This window comes from Podarcis erhardii, assembly GCF_964252035.2.
Source record: "Podarcis erhardii genome assembly, chromosome: 2".
Taxonomy (NCBI): domain Eukaryota; kingdom Metazoa; phylum Chordata; class Lepidosauria; order Squamata; family Lacertidae; genus Podarcis; species Podarcis erhardii.
The window spans coordinates 58,963,953-58,984,879 of NC_138498.1; the positions used below are offsets into that span (position 1 = coordinate 58,963,953).

Genomic DNA, 20,927 nt, shown 5'->3' on the forward strand with positions numbered 1-20,927 from the left:
TTCCAACTGAAAGGGCTAGAATGAAATATTAGACAGTCTTTCTGTTAAAATGACAATTTTATAAACGTAATTTAATAAATAAAGTGTAAAAATGCTAATAGGTGAATAACAACTCAAAGCCATATTGCTATCAAAATGTAGGACTTCTTTTCACATGCATTTGCTCTCTGAGAAAATTTAAGTGAATTTATGATCTGAACATCGACTCCCAGTACATTGCTCCTGACTTCATTCAGTATAATCTGGATTCTGCATAGGTTCAAAGAGACATAAAAGCTACTTTTTATTAAACACAACATGGTATGAACCTGCAATATATTTAAAAGTCAACTATCTTCCATTATTAGTTCACAAGTTTATTATGAAAAAATGCTGCAACACTCTTCTGCAGCAACATCTTACAGAAAAAAACCTGTTCTGTTCAAAATAACTCACTATGATGGACAAGTACACGGGACATTATATAGAGGGAAGTGTGAGGGAAGAATGGGGGGGAAACCAAGTGCAGACAAAACAACCATACAATTAAATTAAACAGTTTTCCCTGGAAAAAAAATCAGAACACAAATAAGAAAATCGGTCTTGGTACTTATTTAAAATGTTCATTAAGCTTCAATGATAGTTTGCTATCCTTATCTACAGTCATGCTGGAAAGCTATAGCTAAATGGAAAGTTAATTGTTTTCACAAGGTGTTAAATGTCTACATCTTAATATTTGCAGTCTCCCAGAGAAAGCAAAAGTAACTACAAGTAGAGCTATGCCAGAAACTGGTTTCTTGACCAACAGTGTTGCTTCAGCATGCAATGAACTGGTTCATTCTAAAGTGGTCACAGTCGCTGACAGACAAGAGGCTTTGTATTTCAATATGGCACATCTTTTGGTCCATGTGAAAACAGGTTTCAATGTTAAATGTTTTCTGACATTTTGGAGTTACTGTTGCTCTTCCCATATCCTTTAGGTCAACACATGGTTCATGGCAATACTGTACAAGTGTAAAATCTCGTTACAGGAAGTAGTCTGGGGTGCGACGAGTAACATGTGGTTCACCTCTGCGTGGCGCTGGATCAAACTGCAAACTGAAAAAAACCCAACACTTTAAATCAATATTTATGTGGTTTGTGATATCCAGCTAAAACACAGCAGACCCACTGAAATCAGTACACTTACATACACAGAATTCTGTTTGACTACTCAGGGATAACATTAGATATCAGCCATAGCTTTTAAATTCTCTACATTATTCCAATTCATTCTGCGATCAAGATTGTGGCTGTTTTTTTTTACACTTCTAGATGTAGAAGACATCAGCTATCTCTAGAATGCATGTAATATCTGTCAGTATTAACTTGTAGTTATATTCTACCAAGCTCTTCCTTTAGATCAACAAATGGAGGATCAGTGTAAAACTGACATAGCAATTGAATATAATATTTAACTGTGCTCCTTTGGGAGGGACAGCAAGATATAAATTTAATAGACAAACTTCAGTAGCATTGCAATTTCCAGAGCTAAACCTTGATAGAGACTGCAGAAAGATGAAATTATAGAGGAAGAGCCTGCCATTCATCTAGGAGTTCAATTAAAAATGTATGCAGCCCACCCTACTGTCTTATGGGCTAAGTAAGGTGACAGTGATAAGCATATAGATCCTTTGCTCAAAAGAAAGGCTTGCTGTATCTTAAGGATAAATTAGAGAATGCATACTGTTGCAAATAACAAAAGGAAACATCTCTTCAAATACCATTTTAAATAGAGGAATTCAGCTTTACTTCCCCCAAAACTGACAACCAAGAGAGGCTATTACTAAACTCCCAAAGCAACTTCCTGAATCATTGGGACTTTATTTAATAATAATAATAAAAAAATGTAAGAAGAAGCAGCAGCAGCAGCAGCAGCAGCAGCAGGTGCCCAGTATTACAATTTGTTACCCATAAGGTTAGTTTTATACTCTATCAGAAGTTTTTAATATTTGATGTTTTATTCTGTTTTTAATCTGCTGGGAGTCACCCAGAGTGGCTGGGGAAACCCAGCCAGATGGGCAGGGTATAAATAAAAAATTATAATTATTATTATAAATTATTACTACAAATTAGCAGTTTATATAGTAAAGCAAATTATAACCAAAAAAGCGCACACACAGTATTCCACAACCACCCACATTTTTCCAAGTATACAATCAGGTAAGATTTGTCAACTTTACTCATTTTCAAACAGCCAGATAAGGCAATTTATGAACAGCAAATTATAAATGACATGTTTTGTTAGTTCTCATAGGAAAAATCTTTAAGCACTTACAATGAATATTTTAGAGTATCATCAAGTTCCATGATTGCAGCTTGGTTACCACACCGGTAGCAATAATTTGGAGCACTGAAAATGGTTACTACATTCCGATCATGACACCAATTGTAACCCTGAGGAGGGGGAAAAAAGCACACAGATGCACATCATTGTAACATGTCTCTCTACAGGGAGGGTAGTAACCTATAGTGGACAGAGCATCAGAGTAAGATAAACAATTTATTACTCTAAATTACCACTTTAAGCCACTCATGTAAGAACTGACAACATAGGAACTTCCTATAGAAAATCATATAAACTGATCTAACCCATTGTTATCAGCTTTGAAGAAGCTGCTCTCCAGGATCTCAGGCCTTCCCAATAATTTTATCAAATACCTTTTTAACTAGAGTTAACAGGAATTAAACCTGGAAGCTTCTACATACAATAAACCAGCAATTCCAATCAACAATGGCTTCTTCCTAATGAAATTCATCAATGTCTGTAGAGATAGAAAGCCCTTGGGGTTGAATATGAAGAAATAAAAGAGGTCAGTCAGTAGATGGCAGAACTTCTTGCCCCACACCGCCTCCTGAAAAATATTTAGTATATAAAATCCTAGTGTCAGAGTTTAAATAATTGTACTGCGGTAATTTGTCATGGAATGACACAGTAAAATACAGTTCTAGGTGACAGGAGTCACTTACAGTAGAATAACAGAATCACAAGCCATTCTCATGGCAATAATTATGCCTTTAAGTCTATCCTGCAAGCTCATTTTTTTAACAAAAGGACAAGATATACAAGTTACTTTGCCACCACAGGCTTAACATGCCTTTATTTGTATGCCAAAGCTATCTGGTTATGCAGAGAGATTTTCACCTCAAGAAAGGAAACAACATAAAAAGTCTGGGGCTTACCTCCATTACCAACTGATGAGCTCTTGAGACCAGTGTAAGGCCATTAGCATGGTTGAAGGTTTCTGAAATATCTTGTCCAAAAGTATAACCAGCACCTCGAGGAGAAATGCCCCAACCGCCACGATCATCTGGGTCTGACCACAGCAAATCACACATTGGACCCTAGGAAACATTTCAGCATCATTACATAGCCAAAAAAAAAAACCCACCCTGAAGAGGGCTAATACAGTACCAAATTCTTAAGAAGAAATGTTTGAAGAGTAGCTGAATGACTACATTAACATGGTACTTTGAACCAATTTTTTTGTTCCCCAAACCACCTGCACTGAGCTCTGTGGGGGAAAGAAGCATGCTCAACACCATGTTCCCAAACTGACATCAGTGCTAGGCAAAAACAAGATTATACTCTGCAGCATCTGAATACAGAATGCAGAATGCAGATGATATTCAGTGCAAAAGATGGTCCTCCCAGCTTTTAAGAGTTATGTGGACCCCTAGTTTGCCTACTCTTATGTTGAAGAACAAGCTACTTGGAGATGTGTCATTTGTAATTAGCAACAAATTTCCACCTTTTAACTAAGATTTAAGTGCTGTTTGTAGTTTTATTGTTTGGATAAGGGAACAGGACAAGCAGTGCAAACCTTTTGGAGTTAGAGGTCATGTGGAAAAATAAGGTTTACTTTAACAACAGACTCATAACGCAGAAGAGGAATTGGGCATTAGTATGATTTCACACACTAACACAGCACAGAAATTGTAACACAAATTATAGTTACCTCATGTGGAACTTCTTGCAGACGATCAAGTGCTCTGATGTGATCCAGTGTATCTATAGATGGGGAAAGACCTCCATGTAGACAGAAAATCTGAAAGATAAATTCATTTGTTGGGACATGAATTAGATCCAAATACTATAGCTACAAGTGTTTTTCAAAGTTACAGTTTCTCTAGGAAGAAAATCTGATAAAAAGGTAACAGATCTTCCACTCCAGCTTCCTTCTCTGCTAATATTAGGAACACATCAGTATTTTCAACATACCTGTCCGTCCACCAAGGCAGTTAGAGGAAGATAGTCAAAAAGGTCTGTGAAGTATTTCCAGACATTTGCATTTCCATATTTCCTTAAACATTCATCATAGAAGCCATATACTTGTGTGATCTGTCTGCTTTCATGGTTCCCTCGAAGAATAGTGATGCGTTCACGATAACGGACCTATAAAACAAGATAGCTACTGTGACTAAACCAAGTATGTACTTCTCCAGAATTTCTATGAGCAGAAGTAAGCCGTAATTTATGGAGATATTATTATTAATTATTATTATTATCATCATCATCATATTTGTACCCTGCCCCAGCCACTCAAAAACATCTTAATACAGACATCACATTTTAATAAAACCTATTTAATTTTGTGGTATATTTTCTGTGGTATAGTATATTTTTGCAGGATAAATCCCAAAGTTAAACTTGGAGAGAGATTCTTTTTCAGGTCTGGAATGAACTTCTCTATCCGCTTCTGATGGAGATACAGACCCAAGAACACTGGAAGTTTGAACAGATCTCTAAAGCAACCCATTTAATATGTAGTCTCTTTGGGCAATACAATTGTGTTGCCTCCAACATCATTTTTTCATTAGTGTACAACCTCCAACCCCAATGACTCAGTCATTATAATGTTCATCAGTACTGTACGTCTTACAGCAATTCAGACTATACAGGCATTATATATTTCAATACCAACATTCATTTTAAAATATTACCTTGAGAGCTACCAGAAGTGTTACGGTTTCAACAGAGTAATATCCCCTGTCAACATAATCCCCCATAAATAAGTAATTTGTGTCTGGTGATTTTCCTCCAATTCTGAAAAGTTCCATGAGATCATGAAATTGTCCATGGACATCTCCACAAACTGTGACTGGACACCGTACTTCTTGCACATTTGATTCTTTTGTCAAGATTTCTTTAGCCTGCAGCAGGGGGGAAAAATAGCTTTACATTAATTTGCAGAGCTAATACTTGTTCATTTATTTTAAAGCATTCCACCTGCTCACCTTTCTTTAGTTACAAATATAAGTGCCAGGTAATACATTTGAGACACACATTCCTGGAAGCAAGTTCTCCTGAATTAAGTGACCCAACTTCAGGAATGAAATTCTTAGATCTGAGTCCACAGGTGTCAGGCACACATGGTTCAGACAGGCAGTTTAATAGAAAGTGGAGCAGTGGAGTAGAAGAAGGGGACATAACAGAGATTGCAAGAGAGGAGAAAATGGAGCAGTCAGGGGGTCACATAAAAGAAAATGAGTGCCAGACAGAATACACAGACAAGTTGGATCTAGCAACAGATCCTCTTGAAATTGCCTCCCCCCCCCCAAATGTTCACCACCAAATCACAGATCCTGTTTCCGTTGGCTAAACCGTTTTTTTAATGGAGCTGGTGCTTTCCAGACCTTCCATGGCACAATACAGACCCTTGTGAATTCTTAATTTTAAAAGACCCCTCAAAACTTCAACGCCTCTGTACAGTGAAGTATTATATGATTTGTAAGTGGTTTTGCTGCCATAATACGTACATTTCAAAGATGGATCCACAAGGATCCATGCCTAGGATATGTGGGTGTGGTGTGTATGTGGGTGGGTGGGTGGGTGGGTGGGTGGTGTTGGCAAGCACCAGATTTTTGGTAAGCACCAGTGATTTTTGATGCATAGTCTAAAACAGTAAGTGTTAATTTTATGGGTGGTAGTCCCCATCTTAGATGTTCATCAGTGTGCTAAAATGCAATGCAATGCGTTTCTCTTAACCAAATCCACAAAGAAAACTCTTCTGCATGCAAAGAAGAGTTCCACTTGCAGCTGGCTCATTTGTATGGTTGTTTCTATCTTGTGCTTAGGATCAGCACAATAGAAACCCTGGTCAGCCACACTACTGCAGCACAATATAAGCAATACAGTGGTACCTCGAGTTACGAACATAATTTGTTCCGGAAGTCCATTCTTAACTAGAGACGCGCTTTTGCTAATGGGGCCTCCCACTGCCAGCATGCGATTTACATTCTCATCCTGGCACAAAGTTCTCAACCCGAGGTACTACTTCCGGGTTAGCAGAGTTTGTAAGCCGAAGTGTTTATAACCCGAAGTGTTTGTAACCGAAGGTACCACTGTACTTTAAAATCATGAAATCATAGCTGACAAAGATTTTGTTCTTTTAAGAAGACACAAGATTTCATAATAATGGTTCATCCAATTCTTTAAAAAACCAATGCAGCCAGTGTACCTAGGAATAAACTTGCAACCAGATCTTATGTTCCATGTACTGTATAAGGGAATTATTTTTAGGACAGCAATCTCCAATGAAATAAATGAGGAAACAATTCCAGATGGGGGAGCTCCAAGCATGCACTTTACCCAGAATAAATTGCTGGGTTAGGTGAAGCAGCAACCTTCTGGGAACCCTAACTTTCTGGGCCTCAAGTTGCAGAAAAGCCTTAATTTGACCACAAAAGGTTACAACATCCTCAATGACCCTAATTAGTCATACTTTGATAGAAGCCAGGACCCTAACAGACTACCCAATAGTACAATATGATTAAACACCTTACCACAATCCTATACAGTGGAACCTCGGATTAAGTTCTGGAGGTCTGTTCTTAACCTGAAACTGTTCTTAACCTAAAGCACCACTTTAGCTATAATGGGGTCTCCTGATGCAGCTGCTGCACGATTTCTGTTTCCACCCTGAAGCAAAGTTCTTAACCCGAGGTACTATTTCTGGGTTAGTGGAATCTGTAACCTGAAGCGTCTGTAACCCGAGGTACCACTGTACTGTACTGAAAATACTTGTTGACAAACTAATGATCTTTGGTACTTGTTCTTTTATACATCAGCAGATAAACACTAGTGTTCTATCTAATTACTTAATTCATATTACCTAGTTTTTTACTTAAGATTATCCAGTTTTCCAGTTTCTTTTTCTGATGAGCTCAATCCCATGTGTATAATTACTGTCAGACAATGGGACGCGGGTGGCGCTGTAGGTTAAACGACAGAGCCTAGGACTTGCCGATCAGAAGGTCGGCAGTTCAAATCCCCGCAATGGGGTGAGCTCCCGTTGCTCAGTCCCTGCTCCTGCCAACCTAGCAGTTTGAAAGCACATCAAAGTGCAAGTAGATAAATAGGTACTGCTCCGGCGGGAAGGTAAAACAGTGTTTCCGTGCGCTGCTCTGGTTCGCCAGAAGCAGCGTAGTCCTGCTGGCCACATAAATAATCCTTTATATGCAATAGCCCAGGACATACTGTTTTCCAAAGCTGCCACATCCATAACAAGACCTGAATCATGAATAATTTTCTTCCGTTTTAAAGAAAAGCCTTCCTACAGTCCAAAGGCCTTGAGCCAATTCACTTAGTGACTCAACTGTGGACTCCTGAATAACCTTAACTTGGGTGGATATTCTGAAGTGCTTGTTGGTCAGGATCACTATATTCACTGTGATGCAAACAAGTCCTGCAGCCACCAAATCTGTCCCTCTACTCCCTGAGGACACTTCACTTACACCCTATTGTCCATTTTCTCATACACACCTCCCATGAACCATTTATATGGGTTCAAGAAAGGTGAACAATGAGGAAAACCCTGTCAATACATTTAATATTTTCCTGAGATCATACTGGGGGTTGAACAACAATCTGCAGGAATGGCCCTGTTCTCCAATCATATCTCCTACCAAGTATGTGTGTCTTTTAGCATTAGTGGAAATATTAATATTGGTCACCAATATTGAAAAGAAGAGTGAAAAAGAACTTATCTTCTTGAAGGCAGGCACTCCTTCAAAGTCAAACATACCTTTCCTGCTAAACAGAAGTTTAGCACATTCATTCTCAGAGGGATGAGGCTTGATAATTCAGAGTATTTTTAGGAACTTTAGCTTGCATTTTAGTGTTTCCCAACATCAAACATTACTTGGGGACCTGTCCTGGTTGAGTATAGAAATCAGTATTTCACACTGGTTACCAAGCAAAAGCTATCTCTATGCTATCATACCAACTATGGAACTCTCAAGATTGATGAATTATCCTTTTGTAACATTTGTTAAAAGCCTGGGAGCTCCACGACCAGATCAGAAATGTTGTTTCTGCCACTTCCAGTAGTCTCATCTCTAATGTTAACTTCTCTAAAAACTAAAGGAGAGGGAAGAGGGAATAGAGGCCCTACATACATTTTCTAAACCACATCCATCAGCTTTGTATTCTTGTTATAAAAAAGCACGCCTAGACATTCTGTTGTTGCGTCCATAACCTAAGTTTAAGGTGCCATTGAGCTCCTAGCTTTCATATCTCAGTTTCTAGCACTGGGTACACCCTAGAAGACTTAGGCCTGCTTAGCTTCAGCAAGCTGGTGGCCTCATGAATCTTCAGACCATACTTTTTTAAGACAAAAAGCAAATTATTTCTCTTTTAAGAATTTTCTTGAACCGCATTGGGTACCTTTGATGTTTTTTCTACAGCTGTAATTGATCTACTCTTTGACAACTGCTCACCATCATATAATTTATACAAGATTCCATCACATCTCCAATGCTTTTCAACGTCTACATGAAATGCTGAGAGAAGTCATCCAAGGGTTCACCAGTATGTCAATGACATCCAACTCTACTTCTCATTTTTATCATTGTTACGTGAAGCACTCCAGTGTTGAACCAGTAAGATGGTGATAGCTAGATGAGTGCACATAAATAGAAACTTGATCCTAACAAAATAGAGGTGCTGTGGGTACATAGCTTGTCTGCTCAGGAGAGTCTAATCAGTTCTAGACGTCATTACACGCCCATTATGGATCAGGCTTGCTGTCGGGAGTGCTCCTAGATCCAGCTCTGTCATTGGAGGCCCAAGTAGCTTTTGTGACACACAGCATTTTTCATCAAGCCAATGCTGATACGCCTGCTGTGGCCAATCCTAGATTGGCCTAGACCAGAGCTTTTCAACCTTTTTGGGTCCACAGCGCCCTTGGCCAACTACATTCTTTCCTCACACCCCTGAGGAGCTCAGTAGCCTCAGCAGCCCAGAGCTGGCAGCCCCTCACCCCTTTCCAAACACCCTCCCTTGTAAAGTGTTCTCTCAGCCTCCTTTCCTCTTGGGAGTCCTCTGGGCAGCCACTGCTGCCACTCCTGGTCTTGTGTACTGCCCACCCTGCCCCAAAGAGATGTGCCTCCTCACACTGCCCCACAGGGGCCTGGGAAGCACCCTCTGGCCAGCCTCACAGGAACCATTCGCCTAAGGAGCTTGTAGCCAGGGCTGCTGCAACAAATAGCCACCACAAGCCTTTGAGAAGCAGAGATGCAAGAGGGCATCAGAGAAGGGAGGGAAGGAAAGAGGGACAGAGGCCTGTGTTGCCCGCGGCACCCCGACCATCATTCAAGGCACCCCAGGATGCCACAGCACACTGGTTGAAAACCACTGCCCTAGACAGTTATCCCTGCTTGAGGGGAGGGGCTCAGATTGTTAAAGTGCTATGCGTGGGGCTACCTCTGAACACTGACCAAAAGCTATAGTTTAGTTAGCCACTAGATTGTTAACTAGGATAGTACCTTGGGGTAATATAACATGAGTCAACATGGATTTCAACCGTATAAGTACAGTTCTTAGGATGCAGCCTATTGCACTTCTCACAATGAGGTCACAAGGAAAAGGTTTTGATTGTTGCTAAAACTGGTTAAATAATGAAGTTTTACCACTGGCTATTCACTACCCTATCTTCTGCCAGGCTGGATGAGAGCTTGTGCCTGCAAAAGTACCGGTAAATCAGTTGAATTGTGTTCCTAAAAAATTATGCAGGCTAACAAGATCCAAATTTACCTCCCCAATATTTTTTCTTTCAGATAAAGACAATCTTTCAACTTTAATGGCAGTCTCCAACCCAACATCACAGAAAACAGAGCCAAGTTCTCTGCTGTAGCCATCAAAACCAGCCCAAAATTATTAGAGGCATTCAAAATGTCTGCATTTTTAACTATTTCTGATTGTTAATTAATTTTGTTATATTCTCTTAAAAAATATAGTTTGTGTGCATGTATGCTGTTTTTTGTTTTTTGCTCTGCTACTGTTGCATTGATAACCCTATGCTGTATTTTATGTTTATAGTCTGCAGACCAAATGAAGTGGAACTTGCTAGCTTAAAACAATGGTCAAAAAGCTTCATTAATTCTTATGAGAATACTGTATTATAAACTCCTTTCCAGCAGGTTCCTATTAGCATTCAATTTAGTTCTGAGTTTTAGGTCCAGTTCTTGATTGCTTTTCTATTACTGAAGTACTTGAACTAAAAAGGCAATTAGGACCAGTTACAGCTTTGGAGATAGGTGAAAAGCAAGAAGCTTGGAGAAGGCGGGTTGGTTTCTCTTGCTATCAACCTATCAAATAGGAAGGAGCAGCATGCAGAAGAAGTATTTTTGTATATTTCCAATATCTGTGTCAGTGGGTGATATTTCCTGCTGTCATTTCTGTAAGAGTCCAACAGGCAAAACCAGATAACAAGGCAAATTTAATCTCGTTACCTCAAAACACCCGTTACTTATCTAGACTCACCTCTTAAGCACTTTGCCTTAGATTTCTGACTGTTCTTTACACTAAAGGTGATTCCTCCTACACCCATCTGTTATTCTTTGACTTGACTGCAATATATGCTGATTATACTGAAAGTGATCTTTTCTTCTCTCTGCAGAATAAAAAACGTTTCAAGCACACTCTTACCTATCAATAAGAAATGTATTTCTAAATGATCATAATAAAGCACTTCTCCCTAAATGTGTTTTCCACCAAACAAACCTGTTTATTGAGAAGCCTACCTTCCAGACCAACTGAATTTTTGACAATTTATAGGTGCCAAACTATGTTCCTTAGAAGCTGTGTGGCCATACACATTTCACTTAAACAGAGAAATCATTCCCCACTAATAACAAACTCAGGTGGCTTACGCAAACAGGATAACAGAAATGGGACCACAAGAGGAAGGTATCAGAAAAGTCAGGCACAGAGGTTTTCAGAAATACCCCCCAAAATTAAGGGGGCAACCTAAAAAATAGCCCCATGAGCACTGGGCATGCTCTACCTGCCATCACATAATATTAAATGTTAATTGGAAAAGGAAAAGATGCGGAAGACAGAATGCAATGCTCTGCTTGGAGGGAGGAAATTGGTGGCTGGAGGACACACACAAATTTTATTAGTGCTCTCACTTGGGTTCACCAATGCATATTCCTTATTTGTTTGGGAGAAATTAAAGTGACTTATTGGGGGGGGCTAGGGTAAACCAGAGGGAAAAGATTTTATTTCTGTACTTTTCACAAGCTGACAGCTAGTTTTGCCCCAGAAGCCTTGTCAACCATGAAATATGGTTAACAACAAAAAACTGAAGTACATATGTTTCTAGTGCCACAGTTAACAAACTTCCCTTGATACTAACTTTAAGAAGCACTCCAGATAACAAGGGATAATAAAAAGAAAAGCTAAAAATGCCAAGACAACTCTTTCAACCATTACTTATGTTTTCACATTGGCACCAGTCATTTGAAGGAAGAACATCTATGAGACTTCCATGCATTTCAATTTTCTTGTATTTCAGCACAGTAAAGACATGTTTATAAACTAGTTGCAAGAACTTCTTTGTCTCATACCCTAGTCACATCCACCTCAGCAGCAGAAAATGCTGCAAAAAGTGAAGGGATTTACAATCTACAAATTAAATGCATGTTGCCCCCACAAGTTACCACGTCTAGTACAGCTCTGTGTCACTGCTTGCTCTCGTCAGACTGCCGCAGGTTATATACATACAGTAGGAAACTGGGTAGCTCCAGGAATGTAGAGGAAGAGTTTGCTTGCCATTTTGGAAACCAAACCACTTAAGACCACAAAAAATCCAATTTTCCCAGACTGAAGAAATAAGTGACTCCACAAACTAGCATTTCACAATACACACACCAGAAGCTATGGACATCTGATTCTTCTGGGTACTTTGCACAGGACAAATGGACTCACACTGTAAACAGCAACTGACAGCACAAGTCAAAACAAAATAAAAAAATTCCTTCCAGTAGCACCTTAAAGACCAACTAAGTTAGTTCTAGGTATGAGCTTTCGTGTGCATGCACACTTCTTCAGATACTTCTTCAGGTATCTGAAGAAGTGTGCATGCACACGAAAGCTCATACCTAGAACTAACTTAGTTGGTCTTTAAGGTGCTACTGGAAGGAATTTTTTTATTTTGTTTTGACTATGGCAGACCAACACGGCTACCTATCTGTAACTGACAGCACAAGGTTGAATTCAACAGGCAGAAGCTGGGGAGAGGAAGAGTAGCACAGGACTTTTGTCTTTGTACATTAGTATGAGGCCATACTGTATGATATATTATGCTTCCCAAATCATTACAGTCTGAACAGCAGTGAATTCCCACAATTCTATTCTCTGTATAGATAGCACTGGAATACTGTAGACTTGATTCCGACTTCACAAGGGACTATAATATGCTACCACGGCAACTAAGTTGTACAGAAACAAGAACCCCAATAGTTAACTTGGTCAACATGGCACATGTTCAACATGTTGCTAATTAGCAATACTTTTACAAGCAGTTTTACACCTCAACCCCAAGCAGAGGCATTTAAAAGTGCCTTACACAGATGCCAATGAAACCTGCAACTAAGTGTGCTCAGGCGAACTGCCACACAAGAAAATACAGTAAGCAGAAATAAATTCTAAGAATTCTAATGAAAACTTGTCAGTCCAATGTACTAGTAACTACCCTGATTATGTAAACTTCCAATAATAAAATTTACCTGAAATATACTAGGAAATTCAAACCTTCATATCTTAACATGCCAGGTCAATGTGATGTCATTTAGTATTTGGAATACTTGCATTGAGGCAAGTTTGTCAATCCCTTCCCCATAAAAAAAATCATTATGTCCATGGAATTAAGATAAATATAGCATTGAAATTTTTTTAAGTACTAAGGTGAAATAATTTGACAATAATTATTCAATTACTGCATTCAACAATACAAAACAACCCTACACAAAGATTGGATACTTTGCCACTTTTATCCCCCTTATTCTCCCCCTCTCTCCTTATTAACTATTCCCAACTGCTACCCATTCATGCTTAACCACCCAGATAGTGTACAAGTGACCAGATCTCCCCTTCCCTAACGCAAAGCAACAGAACAAGGCTTGGTGGTAAGAGACCCAAACAAAAAAGTGTGCCTGTGCAAAGTACATTGGCGTCTTGTCAAGATTTTCTTTTCGCCAGGATCTTGCTGCCGCCCCCCACAGAAAGAGAAAGCTTTGCCCGCTAAGAAGCACAAGGGGGTTTCTATCAGCACAGTAATGCACTGTGTATTTTCAGCGAAAGGCGCCATTTTAAGAGTCAGCGGAAAAAAGGAGGAGCGGAGGAACTAGATAGAGAAGCGGTCGATGCGACAGGGGGCGCAGGGCTGTCGGGGGGGGGGCGGATTCTCTCGTCCGGTCATGGGGCAAAATACCCGCTTCCAGATCGGGAGGGGGTGGGAGGCTGGATGCTGGAGAGGGGAGGCAGCGCTGGCGGCGGCCTTTCCCCTCCAAAGACTGCACCTGCCCGAGGGACACACCCCGCTCGCTGCCCGCCCTTCCTGCCCCCTTCAGCGGAGTCCCCACGACTAGCAGCAGCTCGAGGCGAAGCCGCTCTTCATCCACCATGGGGCTCCCCCCTCCCCACAATCCCCACCCGTCTTTGGCCTTTCCGGCCCTTCCACCGCGACAGTGCCTCTTGCGCCAATTGCAGAACCGGCGCTGGGATGGGGGGGGCTCTCCTGCCCCCATCTCGCTCCTCACCCCAAAGGTCGCCTAAGCAGACCTTCCTCCCTCCGAGGAAGGACCCCCACCCCCGCTCTCCTCCCTCCCTCCCTCCCTCCACCTGAGCACCCTTCCCGGGTGAACGTCCCCCGGCACCCCACGGGCCTCCCTCCCTTTCCAGGCAGCGGCCTCGCTTTCCCGCCTCCGCTCGTCCCTTCTGCCCCCGTCCCCCTCGGAGGCGCCGCTGGCTACCCACCTTCTCGCAGAGGCTCTTCACCTGGCCCTCGGAGAGCTGCTTGCACTCGTTCAGCTGCTCCACCCACTGGTCGAGCTCCTTGGTGAAGACCTTCTCCTCCATCCTCGCTGCTCGCCCAGCCGCTGCCGCCGCTCTTTCCCCCGCTGCTTCCTCCTCCTCCTCCTCCCTTCCTCCCTTCTTCTGCCTCTCGCCGGCACCCGCCGCCCCAGCCCAGCCCCCGCCGCCGTCCTCCTCCTCCCCCTCCGCACAGAGACTGCACTGCCTCTCGCTGGGAAAGAAACGACGGGCGGAGGGGCAGGGAAGGAGAGAGAGAGGCAGGAAAGGCCGGGTCCGTCCCTCAGAGGCGGCGAGAGGAGCAGCAGCAATGTGGCGGAGGCTACTCGGAAGCTCGCTGGTTCTCTCCCCTCCGTGTAATGGCTGCCGCGCCTTGACGTCACCCGGCCACGGTTCCCACCCTCCTCCTCCTCCTCCTCGGAATAGGCAAAAGGGAAGAGCCTCGCGCCTGCTCGAGAAGAGGAGTTGCGCATGCGTCAGGGGGCCCCTCTACGGGTGGTTATAATAGCGAGGGAGGGTGGGGCCGCCTTAAGGAACCTGCGCGCGCCGCTGGGAGCAGGCGCAGAAGCGCCAGGCCTCGGTGCTTATCCTCGCCTATTGCACGTTCCTCGGGGCGGGGGCATCGCGGGATTCTGGGGCGGGCGGGGCGAGTTTATTTGACAAGCAGGGTGATTTGGGGAGGAGACGAGAGACCGCTAAAAATTTAAATCCATAGGGTCACCATAAAAACGCAGGGATTTTTTTTTTGTATTTTTGCTGAGCGCTGGCTCCATGGAGGGTTGCTAAGAAGAGAACTTCTTAGCAAGTTTGGCGCACCCGCTGTTTACTGCTCCTGCCTAGTGATTTCCTCTTCTCATATTGTGGGCCGGGCGGCCAGGGATTGGTGGTGGTGTCTAGGAGCAGACACGCACCGCCCTCACGAAGGGCAGTCAGGGACTCCGTTCTGTTCCTTGCATTCATAGAATTGCAGAGTTGAAAGAGACTCCGAGGGTCGTCTGGTCCAACCCCCTGCAATGCAGGCATCTCAACTGAAGCATCCATGACAGATGGCCATCCAAGGTCTGCTTACAAACCTCCAACAAAGGAGAGTCCACCACCATCCGAGGGAGTCTGTTGCACTGTCAAACAGCTCTTACTGTTGGAAAGTTCTTGGGTAAAAGACAACTCGTATCCTGTTGGTTTTCCAGCTCTTTTAACCCAGCAGTTTTCGTTCTTCAAAAGTCAAGCAAGATTCCATTGGAAACATCAGACTGTAAAATCTGTTTGTCTGAACAATGTCGATGTAAATTATGTATCTAAGGCCCTAGATATGAGACTCCGCACAAGTACTGGCTGCTCTATGAATATCAGGTGGTGTTTGTAAAATATATATGTACTGATCAGGCCAAAAGAGAACTTTTCTTGATATAATTGCAGTTGCTGAGAAGCATTATTTCCTATCAATACTAGTCCCTTCCCTAGATGCTTGAAAGACCTGTTTTACCTGCTGTACATTCTTGCAGAATTTGCTATAGCAAAAATGCTTCCTACAGGAATCCAACTTGTTGCATAATCACCAATGGCTATTTCTTACCACACCATTGGTTCTACTTTATGGCACGATATTTGAGGGGTGTTACATTCAACAAGTGTACAATCCATGCACCTGTGTACATAAAAAGTAGTACCTTATGTGTAATGTTTGATAACTATAAGTTTATCCACCTTGGAATGCAATGGCTGAGCAGTAAAAATGAACCAGTATACTCTGCCACACAAACACTTGTATGTATGTGTATAGAGACAGTTTGTACCAGTGTTCAGTATAACATGTGAACAGCCCTATGATTGACTTTTGCCTCTCTCTTTAAATTTTCACCCTTAGCTTATGTTATTAGGCAAGATCCTTGGATTCAGGGTGTTAAAGACAAAAGGAAATTGAACCAAAATGCTCTTGTACTGTATGTGAATAGCACCTTCCCATGATAACTGCAAGTGCTAAAATTGTTACCGTGAAAAGTCTCTATACAATCAATAATAATAATAATAAATTTTATTTATATCCCGATCTCCCCAGCTGAAGCCGGGCTCAGGGCGGCTAACAACAATCAAATAATCAAACAATCAAATAATCAAACATTTTAAAAACATTTCATTATAAAAATTAATTAAAATCAAATTGGGGGCAACCGTTAAGCAAAATTCTGTGCAGGTTGCCAGAGGAGCGAGTCAGGCTGCGCCCTAACCAAAGGCCTGGTGGAACAATTAAAATGGCTATATTACTCCTAAACTAATGGGATCCTGCTATATTCTCCCCCACAATCTTTTTAACATGTAGGTGAAGTGTTTAGAAAATTCTTGTGCATGTGCACCGACTTCCGGGTTAGCACCATCGACTAATGGCGGATTCCCTCCGAGCTCCGGAGGGAATCGGCTCCGCAGGATCGGGTCTTGTCCGCGCCAGCGACGCGGGGACCCTTAAAAATCACAGGCGCTGATGCCTGTGAGCGTGGTGACTCGGCGGGCACCATTTGCGCCCCCCCAAACTGCGAAGGAGCCTTTCTAAAGGCTCCAGAACGGGGACGGGGGGTGGCGTGGTGCTGTGAGTAGATTGCTCCTTCTGCGGAGCGAAGCCGCATGCCATTGTCGGAGAAGCGCTGACTTTTTCCTTGGAACATTTGGACTTAAAAATAAGAACCCGTGAGTAAATATGGAATTTGGAATTTAAAGAAATTTTTGCTGAATTAGGAACGAGCGGGGAAGGGTCAAAAAGGAAGTCGCCCCCCCCCCTTTGTAAATATTTTAAAGCAAAGAGCTTGCTATTTAAGGTCGAGAGAATTCTTTCTTTTTTTAAAAAAAAGCCTTTAACCTTCATGGCTTGACACTACAGAACTTTACCGGAGGATAAATGTAACGTTGGGAGCTAAAGTTTCACCACCACCCCGAACCCGGGGGCGTCCCGCGAGAGAGCCTGTTGAGGAAGTATTGAAGAATTTGACAGCTGTCAAATTAGCTGTCAAAAGGAAAGGAAAAAGGGAACTTTGTCTTTGTTGCATCTGCTGGCTATATTTGTTGCAATTTCTTGAAAATAAGGGAGAGTTGATACAAACTAACTTGTTTACTCGATTTATACTGAAAGACATTGAAGAACCAAAATCCCCCTTGCGGGGGGTAGGGACATTACAAGAATGGCTGAAGGAAGTAAAAATCAGACTGAACTTAATAAAATACTGGTTCTCCTGGGAAAGTTACAAGACCAGACCGATGTTTTGACTACAAGCGTGAACACTCTGGTCCTGGCAGTAAATAACATTGCTGAAACTGACAGGGAGTGGAAGCAAGAAGTTTATACAAATGAACAACAAGAGAAATCTGAGAGCCATGAGATTATGGAAGAGACACACGTTGTTTTTGAAGAAAAGGAAGGAGGAGTGGTAACTTTGCATATGTTAAGGGAGAGTTACAATTCGGGGCCTGACATGCAGACAACAAAGGAGAATAAAAATTTGAGGTGGAAAGTCTGGACTGAAATTGTAAACCTGAGAGTGGAGCACCTCATAAGCACTAATTTTAAACATGAAGGGTCAACTGGAAAAAATATGGATCTTGTTGGGTCAGAGCCCCTCCGAGCCTTGGGGCTTAACCTAAAGGACTATCCAAGAGGCCGGCAGAGAGGAACTGAGGATGACTTGAGAGCCTCGGACGTGAGATCTCCGGGCTAAACAGTATTGACTGATGAACACTTATTGGGGACCAAAACCGGGAAAGGGAGGGGGTGGAGTTGGGTAATCCAAAGGGTACATAATTATTAATTACTTTGTTTTAATTTGTTTTGTTATTTGTATGGAAGTTGGGGAAGCCGTGGAAGGGAAAAATTGATCGACTTTAAGAAATATGTTAAAGAATAAGAAATGATGCATAAGATGCTTAAGATTAGATAAGTTAAAATTGGTTTTTAGAATGGTCAAAATGAAATGAAAATAAGGTATGCAAAAGTAATTTAATGGAAGAAAAAGGAAAGGTAAGATAACAGTATGTAAAAAATATTAAGTGAAGGTTGAGAAATAAGTAATAAGGATTTGCGGGATTAATAACTTGAATTGGAATACAAGAAGGGGAGGAGGGAGGAGGTCTGAGAAAGAAGTTATATGAAAATAAGTAACTGAAATTTTATTTGTTTTTAATTGTCTTTTTCGAAGTTTTTTGTATTTTTGTTATTTTTGTTCTTTTTCTTTTTTGTGTCTATGTTTATTATTGAAAATGCTAATAAATATTCATTTAAAAAAAATAGAAAATTCTTGTGCATAGCTTTGTGCAGGTCACATTCAAACCCAAAATTCCAGTTGTCATAGAATTTTAGTGTTGGGAGGGACCTCGAGGGTCATCTAGTCCAACCCCCTGCAATGCAGGAATTCTCTATAAATAATAAAGTATGATTTGTTGTGTCAATAGAGCATCTAATGGAATCCTTCATTATGAAGCAATCTGGTAAAATCTTGCCTTTATGGAAGCCGGTGGGTGCTTGCCATTGACTTCAATTGATCAGTCTTTTTCCACATCTTTATCTTACAAGTGGCAGGTGGTAGTAAATTTAATTACAGTTAATTCAAATTAATTCAGATTCATACAGTGAAGAATGAACTTACACAACATGAATCACTGCTGAAGAGGAGGATCAAAGCAGAATGGATGAGCTATTGACACAGAGTCTAGTAAATTCTCGAACAGATTTTTCTGTAGGAGAAAGTCTTGTTTGATGTGATAGTTTAGCTGTGGAAGTTATTTTCTCTCTCTTTATACTAATCAGAAATGATAGATAGCTGTGAAATGGCACGAGATTGCCAAAGCAACAATTTAAAACAATGAAATGTTCAGAATCCATTATTTGTGAGGCTAATCTGGCAAACGAAAGCCATGAACAAACAGATTCTGTCATGAGTTACAGAATGTTCAGAGTGGCGTAGCTCAGGACCTTTGGCAAGGAGCTATATTGGTGCCCCCCCCCCCCAAGTGAAAAAGTCACTTTACCACAGTGCAAGAAGGATGGGAAGATTTTCCTGCGTTTGATCTTGCTGTGACAGTGATGGTGTGTTGCCACACACATATATGTCATACACTCCATAATCTGATAGGTGCTTTTTATGACTGCCCACCCCCATGGACTGCGCCCCTAGTAGGGGCTGATTTCACCAACCCCTTGGCATGCCTTCAAGTATGCTTTAAATGGGACATAGGTGAGCAAGTGGGTGTATATACTTGCCAATACAGATATACTGTAATTCAGGATTTACTGACCTGTTAAACTCTGCACCACACCCTTTCCAAATCAATATAATTAAATCTGTGTGGCAAAGACATGCAATTAACTTGCCCTTTTGGATCCTTATATCCAGGAATTTCAGGTGCCAATCTTAAACACCCAGCGTGAGGGGACCAGAGGCCATATACAGCCCTTGAGATGGTTCTACACAGACCATGCCCCTCTCCTCAAGCCTCTATTAACTAGCTCTGCTCCAGGTCCTCCTCAAGTGCTTTTGCTAGTTTGAATGTGCCCTTGAACTGTGATAATGTCTCTTGCTTGCTTGGATCGAGGTGTAGAAGCATCTGGTTTTTGCCTGGTTGGAATGTAAACAATGGTAAAAAGGTCAGAGTCATATGTGTGTTGCCCTGCCCACTTTTGCTTTTGATCCACCACCAAAGGCAAAATAATGCAGCCCTTGAGCTGAAAAGGGGTTCCCTTCTGCACACTGTGCATACATTCCTGGGATTAAGGTCTGTCAAACTCTATGGGGCTTACTGTTTTATGGGCAGAAGTGCTTTTAAGTTCCTTGGTTTTCACTTCCCCAATTTTTTTAGGCCAGGCTATACTGCTGGACTCTAGCTCCTCCTGCGTGTCCCTGTATCCCTCTGTCGTATGTGAAAAGGAGTTTCGTCTCTAAAGCACATATTTACATCCTCAATTGTGCATTGTTGCACAGAGCTGTTCACATTTGGGGGCAGCCTCCAGCTTAGGAAAGTGGATGGTGTGGCAGGGTAACATTGAAAGTGGGAAAAGCATAACCTGCGAATGGTGAAGATGCACATTGACTCTAATTGGAGAAGATTCCCAAGTAATCCCGAAAGCGCTTGAAAATGCATGTGTGATCTTTGCTTTAGAGCTAAGAAGCATGTGGCTTCCTTCCAGGGCAGATGGCAAAGCTCCCACGCAGGCCTGAGTCCTCCTGGCACCTCTCTCTTGTAAAAGGAAGCACTGTCGCCACCTCGACAATGTTCTAAGAACACGAATGAAACATTAGCAAGAAAACTTCAAAAATATAACCAATTATTGTGGAACTGCCGTACGTCACTTCATTATAGGAGGGCCTCTGTTGGTTGGGTTGGGCAAGAGCATCCAGACTGGCTGTGAAAGCTTTTTCCCATTTTTATTCTGCCTCTGAGCACCAGGGTCTCCTCCAGCTAGCCTGTTTACTGAGCATTTGTCCTGATTTTCTTGCAGAAAGCTTACATGGTCAGTCTTTATTAAGCATTCATTCTGATTTGTACACAGTCAGGTTGTATATCATTATCATTATCCTTATCATCATCATCAGATTCAAGGGTAGGCTATATGCCT

At 41.8% G+C, this 20,927-nt stretch overlaps 1 protein-coding gene across 2 annotated transcripts; it reads right to left on the bottom strand.

Annotated features, from left to right (window-relative positions):
• Positions 1–340: 340 nt before the first annotated feature.
• On the bottom strand, positions 341–14,714 carry PPP2CA (protein phosphatase 2 catalytic subunit alpha). Of its 2 annotated transcripts, XM_081850442.1 has the most exons (8): positions 14,282–14,428; positions 10,784–10,913; positions 4,963–5,172; positions 4,241–4,414; positions 3,978–4,067; positions 3,202–3,363; positions 2,297–2,415; positions 341–1,077 (listed from the first exon to the last, which is right to left on the bottom strand). In XM_081850442.1, exons 3-8 carry the CDS (start codon positions 5,077–5,079, stop codon positions 1,005–1,007), a joined length of 735 nt encoding a protein of 244 aa, XP_081706568.1. In that variant the 5' UTR covers positions 5,080–5,172; positions 10,784–10,913; positions 14,282–14,428; the 3' UTR covers positions 341–1,004. The 2 variants fall into 2 exon arrangements, with proteins under 2 accessions (XP_081706568.1, XP_081706567.1); XM_081850441.1 differs by lacking the exon at positions 10,784–10,913 and having other exon boundaries at positions 14,282–14,714.
• Between the last annotated feature and the right edge of the window lie 6,213 nt (positions 14,715–20,927).